The sequence below is a fragment of the Ranitomeya variabilis genome, chromosome 2, assembly GCF_051348905.1.
Source record: "Ranitomeya variabilis isolate aRanVar5 chromosome 2, aRanVar5.hap1, whole genome shotgun sequence".
NCBI classification, from domain to species: domain Eukaryota; kingdom Metazoa; phylum Chordata; class Amphibia; order Anura; family Dendrobatidae; genus Ranitomeya; species Ranitomeya variabilis.
In genome coordinates this window covers 14,555,727-14,570,738 of record NC_135233.1, presented here as the reverse complement: position 1 = coordinate 14,570,738, position 15,012 = coordinate 14,555,727, and the positions used below count along the sequence as shown (strand labels likewise).

Sequence of the window (15,012 nt, the reverse complement as noted above, 5' to 3'; positions counted from 1 at the left end):
GGGTCTACGTGTGTCAGTGTCTCTGGTACGTGAGGAAACTGTCACCTCACGTACCGGAGCCACTGACGTGTGAAACCAGCCTTTGGGTAAGTATAAAGGGCTATCCCCATCTCGTACAGCTATAGCATATCACTGTATGTGCAATGAATGCAGATAAACGCCGGCCCCACCACTGGGACCCTCTTCTGCCTTAACATGGACTCCTATTTTCCTATTTAAAAAATGAATAAGACACAGAAAAAGCGACCACCTGGAGATCATTGATTTTCTCCTTCATCTTTATCCAAGCCTTCCCTTGAGCCTGTGGATCAATAAGGAGGGGATATCTGGTTGCCTTGGTCATGATTATACCATTTTGGATAGAAATATCATCTCTGGGTAAACCCTGAAGGATCCAATCGTTCACCTACAAGATACATAAAATGAAATCGGCAGTCACAAAGTATCCACATGTTACAATCAGGAGACAAAGACCCAGCAGACACGTGAGACAATGTCCGCTCCATCCCCTCGCCCACAATATAACAATCTCCTGCTACTTTTAAGCCCCCTGTAATTTGCATCATCCTAATTGTCCCGGCATCACATGGGGAGAAGCATCCAGATCACATGTAGTAGATGTCAGAAGCCCAAGATAAGATGTCACAAGTGTTATCAAGCTAAGAAGTTCTTACACCTAGTTGGTACCAACTGCAGATCTACTGAGCAGCGCAGGTAGCTGCAGAGACACCGATGCGGATGTAAAGGCCCGGGAGAGGCCGAAGCAGCAGGTCACAGGCACAGAGCACACTACTGCCCCCTGCAGGAAGAGCAGAGACTGGCAGCAGCTGGAATTATGTACAACTGCACCATACACAGACACAAGTGAGAAGATTAGTGGTCGTCACCCCCAGCATTCCTCCACAGAGGCTTTGTGATCACTTATACATACTGCTCTTGATATTTTATAATTCAGCGGTACTACAAGTCACAGCAATGACATCGGTCACTGCGATTACAGGGGAATGGACATAAGAAGTCCCTTTAATGGTGACATATCTGAAACATCTGCAATCAATGCAACAACCCAGACAATGTAAAAGACTTATGGAGAGTAAGACGATCGGCTGAAGTGCAACTTTTCTGATGTGGAGCCGATACAGGTAGGTGAAGAGATGATAACCCAAACACATGGCCGAAAAGAAGGAATCGGGGTAAATCTGGTCACTGACATTGTACAAGCAGGCCAAGTAATGACAGTAGAGAGTCCGGTGATATGTGAATGATCAGGTATTTGGCAGCTTCTTCCTCCGCACTGAGGTGGGGGATGGGACCCTACATAGGATAGTAATATAAGGACGAGCGAGCAATGCCGTACATGTACCTAACCCCCACTGTATATCTCCCACACAGTGCACGGCGGCACAAATGTATCATCTGGAGTGTGACATCCTATCATCTACATATAGAACCTACACACAGTATATACATATATACAGCACATATATCTGCAGTAGAGGAGTCTGACGTCACACTGCCCCCTGCCTGTCACCTGTGGTATACACATCGCTTTAGTATAATGTCTCCTTACCGTCGGCTGGTCTACAAACGTGGACACTATATTCAGATTTCTGGAGAACGGGATGTTCCTGCTTCTTATTTCCATTTCCCAGGTGTCCTTCAGCAGAAGATCCCTGAACGTTTGATTGAAAGGTCCACAGTATGAGAGGAAAGCGGCCACTATGAGGACATCACCCACCAGGCTAGAAGCAAATAAGCACAAGTGCCCGCAGTTAATAACCATACCCAATATAAACTTCATATAAATGCAGCAACTTAAGGTCTTAACCTCAAGGTTTTGCTTCTGCAGCTCCTCTGCAGACAATGCATCTCCATGGTAACAGACAACAAACCCTGTGTAGTCTGACCCTGCAATCTCAGACCTTCTATCATTTGTGTTCATGAAAAAAATATGACTACAGTCAGACTACACAGAGGTAGTTTGCAGTCTGTTACTGTGGAAACACATAGGTCTTTATGGGAGCTGCAGAAACTAAAGACATATCGCAAAGTAACTTCATTTTGGATGTTATTTGTATTGAGAAAATTCTAAAAAATGTATATTAGATGCAATTACAAGACAGTGACCCTTATAATCTGCCACACCATGGAGCAGATGAGCAGCTAATCTGACAGATGGGAGCAACCCTTCCATGGCCGGCCTGGCTCAGTTACTGAATAGTCCGGTATCGCTGGTCAGTGACGGCACATCAGCAGTGCCAAGATCAGTGATAGCCTCATTCTATGGCGTCTAACGAAGGAGATATCATTATTAGTGGCCCTAACAAGCTCATATCAGGGAAGGATAGAACAAAAGCGGTCGATGGCAGGTAACGTCTGACAGACCGACAGTCCTGATAATGTCATATTTCAGATTATCGGATGGTGCTGTCCTCTGCTCCATATATTCATTATTTATGAAAGACGGAATACAGACGGCGCCTATAACCAGTCACGTCACTAGTTTCATGCAGGAGGTAAAAAGTCAGGCAGAAGTGTCCTCGCAAAGAGCTAAATGCTTCCCATTAGGCACAATGTACAGTAGTAATTACAGAACATCGTGACAACACAGGCGGGGGCGCCGCTAAAGGTCAATTAACAGGAGCAAAGGCTTCTATGTCTAATACGTATTAATGTCCTGATCTCACGGGAACACATTGCCGGCCGCCCACACCAAGGCGAATGTACACTTCTAGATCGGGGGATGATGATGACAAGGGCCGCTACGTGTCCACAGACTGCAGACTTGTGGCCGCCATTCCTGGGAGGGTCCCAGTCATTGCATGGAGGTGGCTGAACTCCATGTGCTGCTGCCGAAGTGACTGGATACAGGTAAGAGACAGGTAGCGATTATAATCTCTGAGGTTACAAGGGATCCGACAGTTTTTGCTTTTAAGGTTTTAGAACTAATAAAAATAAAGCATTACACAACAATAAAACAAACCTGCTGGCAGGGGACTGGACAGTAATATCACCCCTTACATACCCTGTGTACTGTTATTTAGGGATGAGCAGACCCCTGGAAGTTCAGGTTCATCCGAACTTAAGTCCAAAGTTCGGTTTGGGTACCAGATCTGGACCCAAACTTGACCCCGGACCACATTTAAGTTTATGAAGACCCAAACTTTGGTGCTGTCAAATGGCCGTAAGGGCTAGGGGGCTGAAATAGGAAGCAAAATGGGGGTAAGGCTATGTGCTCACGTTGCAGAATTGCCGCGGAAATTCTGCAACTCCCTGCTGCGGGAAATACACATGCAGAATTGGCATGCATATTCCCACTAAACACTAGCGGTTTACAAGCGTAATTACCTTGCAGAATGCTAGCGTTTTCCAAACAATCTGTAGCATCGCTTGGAAAAGTGATTGACAGGTTGGTCACACAAACATAGTGTTTGATAAGTGTGACCAACTTTTTACTATTGATGCTGCCTATGCAGCATCAACAGTAAAAGATAGAATGTTAAAAATAATAAAAAAAATAAAAAAATCGTGATATTCTCACCTTTCGGCGGCCCCCGCAGCCTTCCTGCTCCTCGCGATGCTCCCGCTCCCAGTAATGCCTCGCAGCAATGACCCCAGATGACGTAGCAGTCTCGTGAGACCGCCACGTCATCACAGGTCATTGACGCAAAGAATAAACATGCTGCGTTTTTTTCCAGAATGCGATTCTGTTGCGGGGAAAAATGCAGCATGTGCACAAAAAATGCGGAATGCATTAAAAATGATGGGATGCTTATGTAAGCCTTTTTTTAGTGTTTTTTCGGCGGAAATCGGCCTGAAAAACGCTAAAAAAAACCCGCTAAAAATCCTGAACGCGTGCACATAGCCTAAGAGAAGGACATTACCCAGCAAACAAATGTGGATAGGGAAATTACTTACCATGACATATAATAAAATAAAAAATAATTATCTTGAACCAGAAGGTGGAGGTCGAAGCGGAAGAGTGGAGCATTGCCTTGTGTGAGTAGTTTACAACATTTGTTAACAAATAATAAAATAAATAATAAAATAACTGAAGTCCCGCCATTCTTAATAACCAAGCCAAGGGAAAGCAGACAGCTGTGAGCTGGTCTTATTAGGCTGGAAAGGGAACCACATTGGACTACGTCAGAGCTTAGGGGATTTTTTTTTTACTAAATCAGTAAACCAGGAAATGTGTTGGGGAGTCTTTATTGAAATACACTTTTTTTCCTGTGTGTGTCTTTTTAACTTTAAATACAGGGTTACTTATGGGGGTGTCTGATCAACTCTCCACTACTAACCATAAGGCTTGCTGCCAGATGACATTACAAAGCTGACATCAACCCGAAAAACCATTACCCCGATTGCCATCGCACCACAGGAATCGGGAAAAGCTAAGGCTAAGTGCCACAACTGACAAACCTAATGGATGCGCCAATTCTGTGGTGGCTGAGGGCTGGTCTAATTAGGCTGGGAAGGGGCCAATATCCTTTGACCTTCCCAGCCTATTAATATCTGCTCCCAGCTATCTGCTTTGCCTTAGCTGGGATGAGGTAGGGTGGTGTTTGTGTTGTGTGTGTCTACAGTGGTCTGGTGTTTGTGTGGTGTTGTGCTTGTGGGTTGGTGTATGTGTGATGTCTGTGTGATGTTTGTATGGTGTTTGTGAAATGTTTGTGTGTTGTGTGTAGTGGTGCAGCCCCTTTAGCAGCGACTCTTTGGCACCATCGCTAAAATCCGTCCCTGTCAGTCACAACTGTTGTGTTCGTGCGCAGTATTCTGCTCCTGTGCGTGGAGAGGAGGAGTGCCAAACTTCACCCAAATCGGACGAGAACTGTGGATTTGTATAGAGCGGCCTACTCCAGATTTTGATTTTTATATACATATCTATAAATATATAGATATATATCTATATATGTATATATCTATACATTTGCAAACATATCCTAAGACTCCTGCATTTGTAATTTCCTAGGAAATGTTGATGCTGGACTTGCTGATATGGAGAGAAGAATGATATTAGCACACTCACAGTCATCACATCCACGGCTTTTTAATTTTTACGTCAATATCACTAGTTTTTATGAGAAACCATTTAGCCGGACACATAGGTCAGCGCTTCATGTATATTAAACACAGCTTATACACAGAATAATCCACCATTTACTGATCATAGTAAAATAATCAATTTACTATATTACAGGGCTTGTCATGGTTACGGGGGAAACTAATGTTCTCTACCGCACCGTGCTCATCAAATAAAGTGAATCACAGAAATATCCTCACGGTAACTGAATCACGCCTTTATGGTTCATTGTCTAGTACTGTTATCTTAAATCTGACTTTTGTTTTTTTTTATACCTATACTGGCAGATAAAGATATATAGAGACCAGTACTTTACATCTGAGCACATGAATATGGAGGACGACCTGACCTGGAAGCAGGTTTACTAGTCCTCTAGTGATAATCTCCTGCTAATAAAACTATGATTATATCAAAACTACAGCAAGCAGCCGTATAAGTGAAACAAGTGACACATTGCAGGACTCAGGGTCTCTGCCTCTACATTATTCTGCTCTCAGATTAGGAGGCAAAAACCTGGTGAAAGATTCATTTAAATATATGGAAACATCCTTTGAAAAGCATCAATGTGTTATGGTTGTTACCACGATGTGTGGGAGAGAATTGTCGTGTCACATCTCCTAGGGTCCAGTGTAACTACGTGTGATGTAGTATTGTGCCCACTCCCGTCCAATAAAGCCGGCATGTGCCCGACCTCAGCACCTGTCCAGATCCCTGCAGTAAATGGCAGCCTGTATATCTCATTTCAGGTAATATCAGTACATGCAAAAAAAAAAAAGGAGAAGCCAGCACTGCTTATGGTCAGAACGCAATACAAAAGGTGCACATGCACATACTGAATTCTAACTGTATTTCAAATATGAGACATTTAGCAAATAATTGATCAATTCTATGAGCTACCCCGTCACTTCACGGCAATCTCATAATGGGGCAGTCCTACTCTACGTATTTTATTAACATTGTGCCATTACGGCCTCCTAAATGTATAAAGAGTATAAAAGAAAGACAGCATTACATTACTATAACATGCAAACTGTACCTGGAGCATTTTCAGAATCACTCCCCTGGTGCCAGGAAGGACAAGCGCAGGTAAAGGCCGATCAGGTCCTGTGCGGACATTTCAGATCTGGCCTCCACACTGCCATACCAGCACCAAAGTTAAAGGGTGAGACAGGCTGAGACACAGCTGCAAAATTAACTAGAGCCTGAGGCGAGGCAGGGCAGGGCTGCTGTGTGTGTGAACAGCAGCCTATCAATCACAATGAAACAGAAAGAATGGCGTACCTAACCCAGCGTGCGCGGCAACAGTGGTGGTCAGCCACTTACCAATGTAAAAGCAAAAAAAAAGGAGAAGCCAGCACTGCTTATGGTCAGAACGCAATACAAAAGGTGCACATGCACATACTGAATTCTAACTGTAGTTCAAATATGAGACATTTAGCAAATAATTGATCAATTACACTGGTCAACAGCATTTTTGGTGCCAAAGATATTTCATCGAATTTAGGGTATTTTTGGGGTGCTGATTCTGAATATGTCATCAGTTTTGCCAGATTGGCTCAAGTTTTTGAGATTTTTGGTATCTTATTTATAGCACTTGTTGGTAAATGCGACGCATCATCTCATTAATTTCTTTGGATTAGTACTTGAACTGAGCAGTTCTCAATATAGTTTTGTGTTAATTAGTGTTCTAAAAGTTTGTTCATAGCTTGATTTTTGCACTAACTTTATGTTGTCTGTTTTCCAGTGAAAAGCATGAACTCATCAAGAAGAAGTTGTCTTAACGATCCAGACTCATTCTGTTACATTTGTGGTGAATACACACTGCCAAAACATAGAAGAAACATAACAGACTTCGTAAAAAAAGTGTATTTTGCCTATTTTGGGGTTATGCTTGGGGACCAAGACAAGTTTTGGGCACCACACATAGTGTGCAAAGCATGTATCGAATTATTACGAAAATGGAGCAAAGGACAAAGAAAAAGCTTCAAATTTGGTGTTCCAATGGTGTGGAGAGAGCCAAAAAATCATCATGATGACTGTTATTTATGGTAAACACAGGTACAGGCACATCTTCACAATGAGGGACAGGCCTTCTTGCAGATTCCATGTTACTCCCATTTTCGTTTCTTATGCTTATTGAATCCTTGCACTTGCACTGCACAGAAATAACAGTCATCATGATGATTTTTTGGCTCTCTCCACACCATTGGAACACCAAATTTGAAGCTTTTTCTTTGTCCTTTGCTCCATTTTCGTAATAATTCGATACATGCTTTGCACACTATGTGTGGTGCCCAAAACTTGTCTTGGTCCCCAAGCATAACCCCAAAATAGGCAAAATACACTTTTTTTACGAAGTCTGTTATGTTTCTTCTATGTTTTGGCAGTGTGTATTCACCACAAATGTAACAGAATGAGTCTGGATCGTTAAGACAACTTCTTCTTGATGAGTTCATGCTTTTCACTGGAAAACAGACAACAACATAAAGTTAGTGCAAAAATCAAGCTATGAACAAACTTTTAGAACACTAATTAACACAAAACTATATTGAGAACTGCTCAGTTCAAGTACTAATCCAAAGAAATTCATGAGATGATGCGTCGCATTTACCAACAAGTGCTATAAATAAGATACCAAAAATGTCAAAAACTTGAGCCAATCTGGCAAAACTGATAGCATATTCAGAATCAGCACCCCAAAAATACCCCAAATTCATTAAAATATTTTGGACACCAGAAAAAAAATTTTTTTTTGTTGACCTGTGTTATCAGTACATGCTGGACACAGAGGATGGGTGGTGCATGGGCTCTAAGGTCTCTGTGCATCAGTGTTTGTGTGAGACTCGTGCTGTGAGAGGGGAGGAAGAGCTGCTGATTGAGTCACCGCACAACTTTCCAGGTTCAAATCAGGATGACCCAATGTACTTAGAGAGCTATAAACAAAAACCAACATAGATATATATCATGTTACAATAGTAGAAGACATCTGCAGCCACCCTGGGATGGTGGATATTTTCTGGCAGTGATAGGTGCACTATAAGGCTTCGTTCCCACAATCAGTATTTGGTGACTTTTTGGACATTGCAGAATTTCCACACCATTTCTCCACCTTTTATGTAAACTAGGTTACTTGCACTTTTTCACTGCCTTTTTATGTGCGTGTTTTAACAAGCGCTTTGGAAACTTTCTGGTATTGACATTCTTAGCTGCGGATTACATGTGATTTTGATGTGTTTACGCAGAAGGAATGCACTAAAAACGCATGTACGTTTTTTTTACTAGTGATGAGTGAATATACTCGTTACTCGAGATTTCTCGAGCACGCTCGGGGGTCCTCCGAGTATTTGTAAGTGCTCTGAGATTTAGTTTTCAGCACCGCAGCTGAATGATTTACATCTGTTAGCCAGCATAAGTACATGTGGGGGTTGCCTGGTTGCTAGGGAATCCCCACATGTAATCAAGCTGGCTAACAGATGTAAATCATTCAGCTGCGGCAATAAAAACTAAACCTCCGAGTACTTACAAATACTCGGAGGACCCCCGAGCGTGCTCGAGAAATCTCAAGTAAAGAGTATATTCGCTCCTCACTAGTGAATTCCTTTAGTATTTTTTGTACTTTTTCAGGTGGTTTTCAAACAAGATCTACCTGAAAAAGACTCACTTTATTAGGCTTACCCTAATAGTACGCATGCTGGTATAAAGTATGCAGCCCCGCATGCTTAGAAGAACGCAGCATCTACCTGTTCATCTGACATTTCAGCACTCTGCTTTGTTCGGTCCATCTAATCTTATCTTCTCGGAGACCTTCGATCATGGCTGATGCATTTTCTATTTTCTTTCTGCACAGTTCTACCTCCTGCAGAAGATTCTATGAGAATAAATCGTAAGCATGATTTACAGCAGTCAATCGTCTTCATGGGGTCGGCAGCATTATTTTTTTTTTAGTAATGTCTTACAAACAATATATACAATTTACCAATATAATCTGATTCCAAGTTTACCTAATCTCTTACATGGTAGTGGGCAGCCCCCTGGTCCACGCACGGCCGGGCACTGGCCTCCTTTACATGGCCGCTAAAGTGAGTCAAAACAGAAAAAGGACAAAATCCTATGTCCAGATCTCTTGAAGAGCTTCTTGTGCCGAGGTTAGTTTTGGGGCAAATTATCGTTTTTGCTGAGACCACTGTATACAAGAACTATGTCCAAATGTAAATCAAAGAGGCAAAAACCAGAGGAAGGCCGACTTGTGAGGGCTCACCAGGATGAATCAGCTGAGCAAGAGCGTGGAAAATAGACGCTGCGAGTCTAATGGTTTGTTAGAAGTTCTCATGCATGTAGGAAGTTTTGCAAAGATCCCGGGCTACAACCTGTTGTGAACTCTATTTTTGGGCTCCCTCTAGTGGTCACAAGCGGTACTGTGTAGTGTTGTCTTTCTGCAGGTTGCAGCATCAGCTGGTTCGTTATCCTTGGTTGGTTTCCTATTTAGCTCACCTGGATACTCAGTTCCTTGCCTGCTATCAATGTATTCAGTGCTCTTCAGATTCCTTGTGGCTACCTTGCTCCCAGTCTCTCCAAGACAAGCTAAGTTTTTGTTTGATCATTTTTTGATTATCAGCGTTCATTATGTTTTTAGTCCAGCTGACGAAGCCGAGGACGGTGAAACGCGCGTCGAGGCTTCTGCGTGGTTCACCGGCGCCCCAGCACACGGCCTGCACCATGTCTGAAGGTAAACAGTCCATGTAATTATCTTATGGAGGGTTCAGTCCACTGTGCGTTCATTACAGTTTGCCATAAGGCACTTTAATAAAGGGTTATTCTTCCCACTACGCCTGGTGGATCATGTGTAACTAGTGGTAGTGACTGGCTATCTATATTTAATGGTTACCTCCACCCACGTGGACCACGTTTTCCTATTGATATTTAATCCTTGACGGCAGACTTTCATTAGTGCAGTGCCCTAGGTGCTATTATTGCTTTTTGCACCTTATGCTGTGATGTCGGTGGCCATGCAGTTTTTCAATTTTCTCTGTTCGGCATTCATTTATGTTTATACTGCCGACTCTCTTCAGCTGTTTTTTGCATCGTATCACCTGTTTGTCTGTTAATTTTCATTGATATTTATGCAATAAAATTATAAATTTATTTGTATTTATACCCTGTCTTTCTTCCTCATTGGTACTTCTGGGCAGTTATATATTTATATATATATTTATTTCTTTTTATATAAAAAATTTTATTACCCTACCCAGACCTAATTGGGAACTTTTTCGGTTTTCTGGATACTCAGTTCCTTGCCTGCTATCAATGTATTCAGTGCTCTTCAGATTCCTTGTGGCTACCTTGCTCCCAGTCTCTCCAAGACCAGCTAAGTTTTTGTTTGATCATTTTTTTATTATCAGCGTTCATTATGTTTTTAGTCCAGCTCGCTAAAATGTGATTTCCTCGCTTGCTGGTTGCTCTAGGGGACTGAGTTTCTCCCCCCACACCGTTAGTTGGTGTGAGGGTTCTTGAAATCTCAGAGTGGATATTTTGTAAGGGTTTTTTACTGACCGCATAGATTCCCTTTTCTATTTTCTGCTATCTAGTATTAGTGGGCCTCATTTGCGGAATCTGCTTTCACCCATGTGTATGTGCCTTCCTCTTACCTCACCGTTATTATTTGTTGGGGGCTTCTATATCTTTGGGGATTATTTCTCTGGAGGCAAGAGAGGTCTTTCTTTCTCTCTAGGGGTAGTTAGTTCCTCAGGCTGGCTCGAGACGTCTAGGATTTTTAGGCACGTTCACCGGCTACTTCTAGTGTGTTTGGATAGGTTCAGATTTGCGGTCAGTCCAGTTTGCCACCTCCCTAGAGCTTGTCCTATGTTTGTTACTTAGCGGGAGTAATTTGTGATCCTCAACCACTAAGGATCATAACAACAACCATCATTTCATCTAGAAGGGCACCGCACAAGATTCCCTGTTGTAGGAGATATTCCCATTCTTCCAAGCAGAAGCCGGGCTGGAGGGTAAAACTTCTGGCCTTAAAGGATATTTAGCCCGAAATTCCAAATTATGGTAAAAACCATACTTACCTAGGCCCAATTATAGTCACCCCCAAAGATCCTCCTCGCCTCAGCTCCTGTGTAGAACCAGCACCTGTCACCTTGTCCTGTAAGTTCACCGGATGTGGAGGGACAGATGACCCCATGGCTGATGGATAGCAGGGGCTCGCTGCACTGTTCCTCTCTGCTATTTTAGATGAAGAGGGGTGCAACAGAGATAGGATCAACAGTTTGCTCCCAATATTTTGGAGCCACAGGAGGACATTGCTGACCCCAGTTTAAACTTAAAAAGACAAAAGAATAACAAACTAATGTAAAATAGGAACTAAATGACAGGTCTGCCTCCTCTCGACAATACGCTAATCACAGTCACACATCTGTGGGTCTCCTGACTCCACAGCCTCATACATTACTGGAGTTAGACTGGGCATCGCAAGACAATCACTAACATGTTTTTTTATCAAAAGTGTCTATATCTTTAAGATAACATGAATAAAATAATGATTGTCAATGATCATCTTCATGTCTGGTCTGGAGGTAACTGGTCCACACTCACCATTTTCTCCAACATGGCTCCATCGAGCTCGGCCCGTGCCATCTCCAGCTCGGCTTGTTTTTCATCCATCTGCAGCTGCATCCTCGTCAGGTCACAAGTAGTGACTTCCAAACGGTGACCGAGTCTCAGCAGTTTTATCTTACAACAAAATAATGTAAACAGAAACATGCAACAATCAGAAACATGCAACAATCAGAAACATGCAACAATCAGAAACATGCAACAATCAGTCAAGTGGTTTCCTCCTAATTATGAAATTCAGAGGAGAGCATTGCGGAATGGCGCTATATGATAACTGTTTAGTACAATATTAGAGGGGTTCTACAGGACTGTGACATTAGAGGGGTTGTCTCGTGACCCTATGCTCATAGGCCTCTTGGCTTCCTGCTTGCTGGGAGACGGTACCATCGCGATGACTGACAGCTCAGACCACCAGCATAATTGCCTAGATGCCCTGGACTGCTCGCTCTGCGATGCTGTAAGCAGAGGCATCTATGCAAGGTGAAAATCTGGGCAGTGCTACGGCCTTTGCCCAGGAGATGTGACCATAAATGATAGACTGCAGTGGACTGCAGTTCCTCTTTTCTTGAAAGTGGAGATTTTTAATAGAGGTAAATTGCAGAGATGCTCACTTTTACTAGCATTTTGTAATATTATTCATATAAGGCGATATCCCCTGTAACAATGGGCACTGGTGATTGACAGGTCTCTCCTATGCACACCTTAGGGAGAGACATGTTAATCACAAGAAGCAGCGCTGGGAAAAGCTGGATTGGCCTCTCGTACCTGATCTTCACAGTAACATCGGAGCATAGCAGAGAAAATTATAACAAGCTGCAATCGTGTAGTGTTGGCAGCACGAATCACCTAACAGGTTCCCTTTAAAGGTGTGAAGTAACACGGAGTCAAGCGAAGCCAAAAAGTCTGACACCCCTCAGCATAGCAAGGTGGTGCAGTCGCAACCAGTCTCGGATACGGACTGTCTTGATTCCCGGCTGCGATCTGGAGGATACCGTGTGCTGTTTGATTTGTGAGTTCTGGACATTAAAACACGTCTGTTTTGAATTTTCCTGGGTCACTGTCTATCTGTCACACTGCACCAACCCCGCAGCACTGCAGCGTGCACGGGAGAGGCCAGAGCATGCCAGCACATGTGCATTACAATACTTTGCAGATAGAATAGCGACTATGCAGAAAGGAGATGGAGGAAACCGTGTGGATGACATAGGACGCGTCATCCATATGAAGTGAGCGGGAAGACAGCGATGAAAGAGTAGGGGCCGAAGCAACACCAGCGACACCCATCGGACTGGACCGCACCGTATGAGGGGGTAATAAAAGGTATGTAATGTGCTCTGCAGAGCGGACTGGGGACTTACATACAGTTTACTACAAAACGGGAAATGGAAGATTTTGGTTTCTCACAGTAAAATCGCTTTCTTGGAGCTTCCATAGGGGGACAAAGGAAACCTTGGGGGTAAGCTGCTGCCACTAAGAAGAAAAAAAGTAAACTCCTCACCAGCAGGCTACAGCCTCCGACCGGTAAGAAGCTAATCAGTCAGTGAGAAAGCAGGAGGAGATGCAACAAGGAGGAAAAACCCTAATTGGACCAACATAGGCATAAACGAGGGCGGGTGCTGGGTCCCCCAAGGAAGGCTCCGAGAAAGAGATTTTATGGTGAGTACTCAAAATCTTCGCTTCATTGGGGGACACTGGAAACTATGGGACATCCTAAAGCAGCCCCTAGGGTGGTAAGAAACGGCTACTCACAGATCTACAATAGTGTTCGAAATAATAGCCAATCTGCAGCCAGTCAACAAATGTCAGCCATTGACCATTAAATCAATGACAGTCATTCTCACATGAACCCTAGCTCATGTCCCGGGGCCTTCTGAAAAAATACGGCTGGTTAATTAAGATACAATGCTGTGTCTTCACAGGCAGGTTTCTCTTACTATTTATCTCATACCAAGGGCCAGTTTGCATATATTAACCCCTTCACGACACGCGGCGTACTAGTACTGCGCATGTCGTGTCTCCCCCTTTGATGTGAGCTCCGGCGGTGAGCCCACGTCAAAGCCGGGACATGTCAGCTGTTTTGTACAGCTGACATGTGGCCACAATAGCGGTGGGTGGAATCGCGATCCACCCACCGCTATTAACTAGTTAAATGCCGCTGTCAAACTCTAACAGAGGCATTTAACAAGCGCTTCCAGCAGTGATGCCGGAAATACGCGCACTGGTGACCCCCGTTAAGTGATCGAGGGTTATCGGTTTGTCGGCATGACAACCACAGGTCTCAAGGAGACCTCTATGATTGTTGATGCTACCCTGGTCGGCGCTCATAGCAATGCTGTAATTCTGCTACATAGGAGCGATCTGAGCATCACCTCTATGTAGCAGAGCCGATCAGGCTATGGCAGCTTTTAGTCTCCCATGGAGGCTATTGAAGCATGCCAAAAGTAAAAAAAAAAAAGTTTAAAAAAAAAAAAAAAAAATTTATAAGTAAAAGTTCAAATCACCCCTTTCGCCACATTCAAAATAAAACAATAAAAAAAATCAAACCTACACATATTTGGTATCGCCGCTTTCAGAATCGCCCGATCTATCAATAAAAAAAAGGGATTAAGCTGATCGCTAAATGGAGTCGCAAAATTTTTTTTTTTTAAAAAGCCAGAATTACGTTTTTTGGTCGCTGCGACACCGCATTAAAATGCAATAACGGGCGATAAAAAGAACGTATCTGCACCAATATGGTATCACTAAAAACACCAGCTCGGCATACAAAAAATAAGCCCTCACCCAACCCCAGATCAGGAAAAATAGAGACGCTACGGGGATCGGAAAATGGCACATTTTTTTTTTTTTTAACAAAGTTTGGAATTTTTTTTACCACTTAGATAAAAATAGCCTAGACATGTTTGGTGTCTATGGACTCGTAATGATCTGGACAAACATAATGGCAGGTCAGTTTTAGCATTTAGTGAACCTAGCAAAAAATCCAAACAAAAAACAAGTGTGGGATTGTATTTTGTTTGCAATTTCACTGCACTTGGAATTTTTTTTCCTGTTTTCTAGTACAAGACATGGTAAAACCAATGGTGTCGTTCAAAAGTACAAATCGTCCCGCAAAAAATAAGCCCTCACATGGCCATATTGACGGAAAAATAAAAAAAGTTATGGCTCTGGGAAGAAGTGGAGCAAAAAACGAAAACACAAAAACTAAAAATGGCTGCAGAGTGAAGAGGTTAAAATACTTGAAGAGGTCATGTTGCCTTACGTTGAAGAGATTTGCCCTTGATATGGGTGTTTCCACAAGACAACGACCATAA

General features: G+C 43.0%; 1 protein-coding gene across 6 annotated transcripts in view; it reads right to left on the bottom strand.

The window, feature by feature from the left end:
- The window catches only part of DNAH8 (dynein axonemal heavy chain 8), a 411,047-nt gene that overhangs the window by 54,998 nt on the left and 341,037 nt on the right, over nucleotides 1-15,012 (bottom strand). For all 6 annotated transcript variants that reach the window (XM_077282008.1, XM_077282010.1, XM_077282011.1 and 3 more), the window contains 4 exons: nucleotides 11,681-11,818; nucleotides 8,824-8,951; nucleotides 1,571-1,742; nucleotides 251-406 (listed from right to left, as the gene is read on the bottom strand). In XM_077282008.1, the coding sequence (XP_077138123.1) occupies nucleotides 251-406; nucleotides 1,571-1,742; nucleotides 8,824-8,951; nucleotides 11,681-11,818 (594 nt within the window). The remainder of the gene's footprint in view (nucleotides 1-250; nucleotides 407-1,570; nucleotides 1,743-8,823; nucleotides 8,952-11,680; nucleotides 11,819-15,012) is intronic.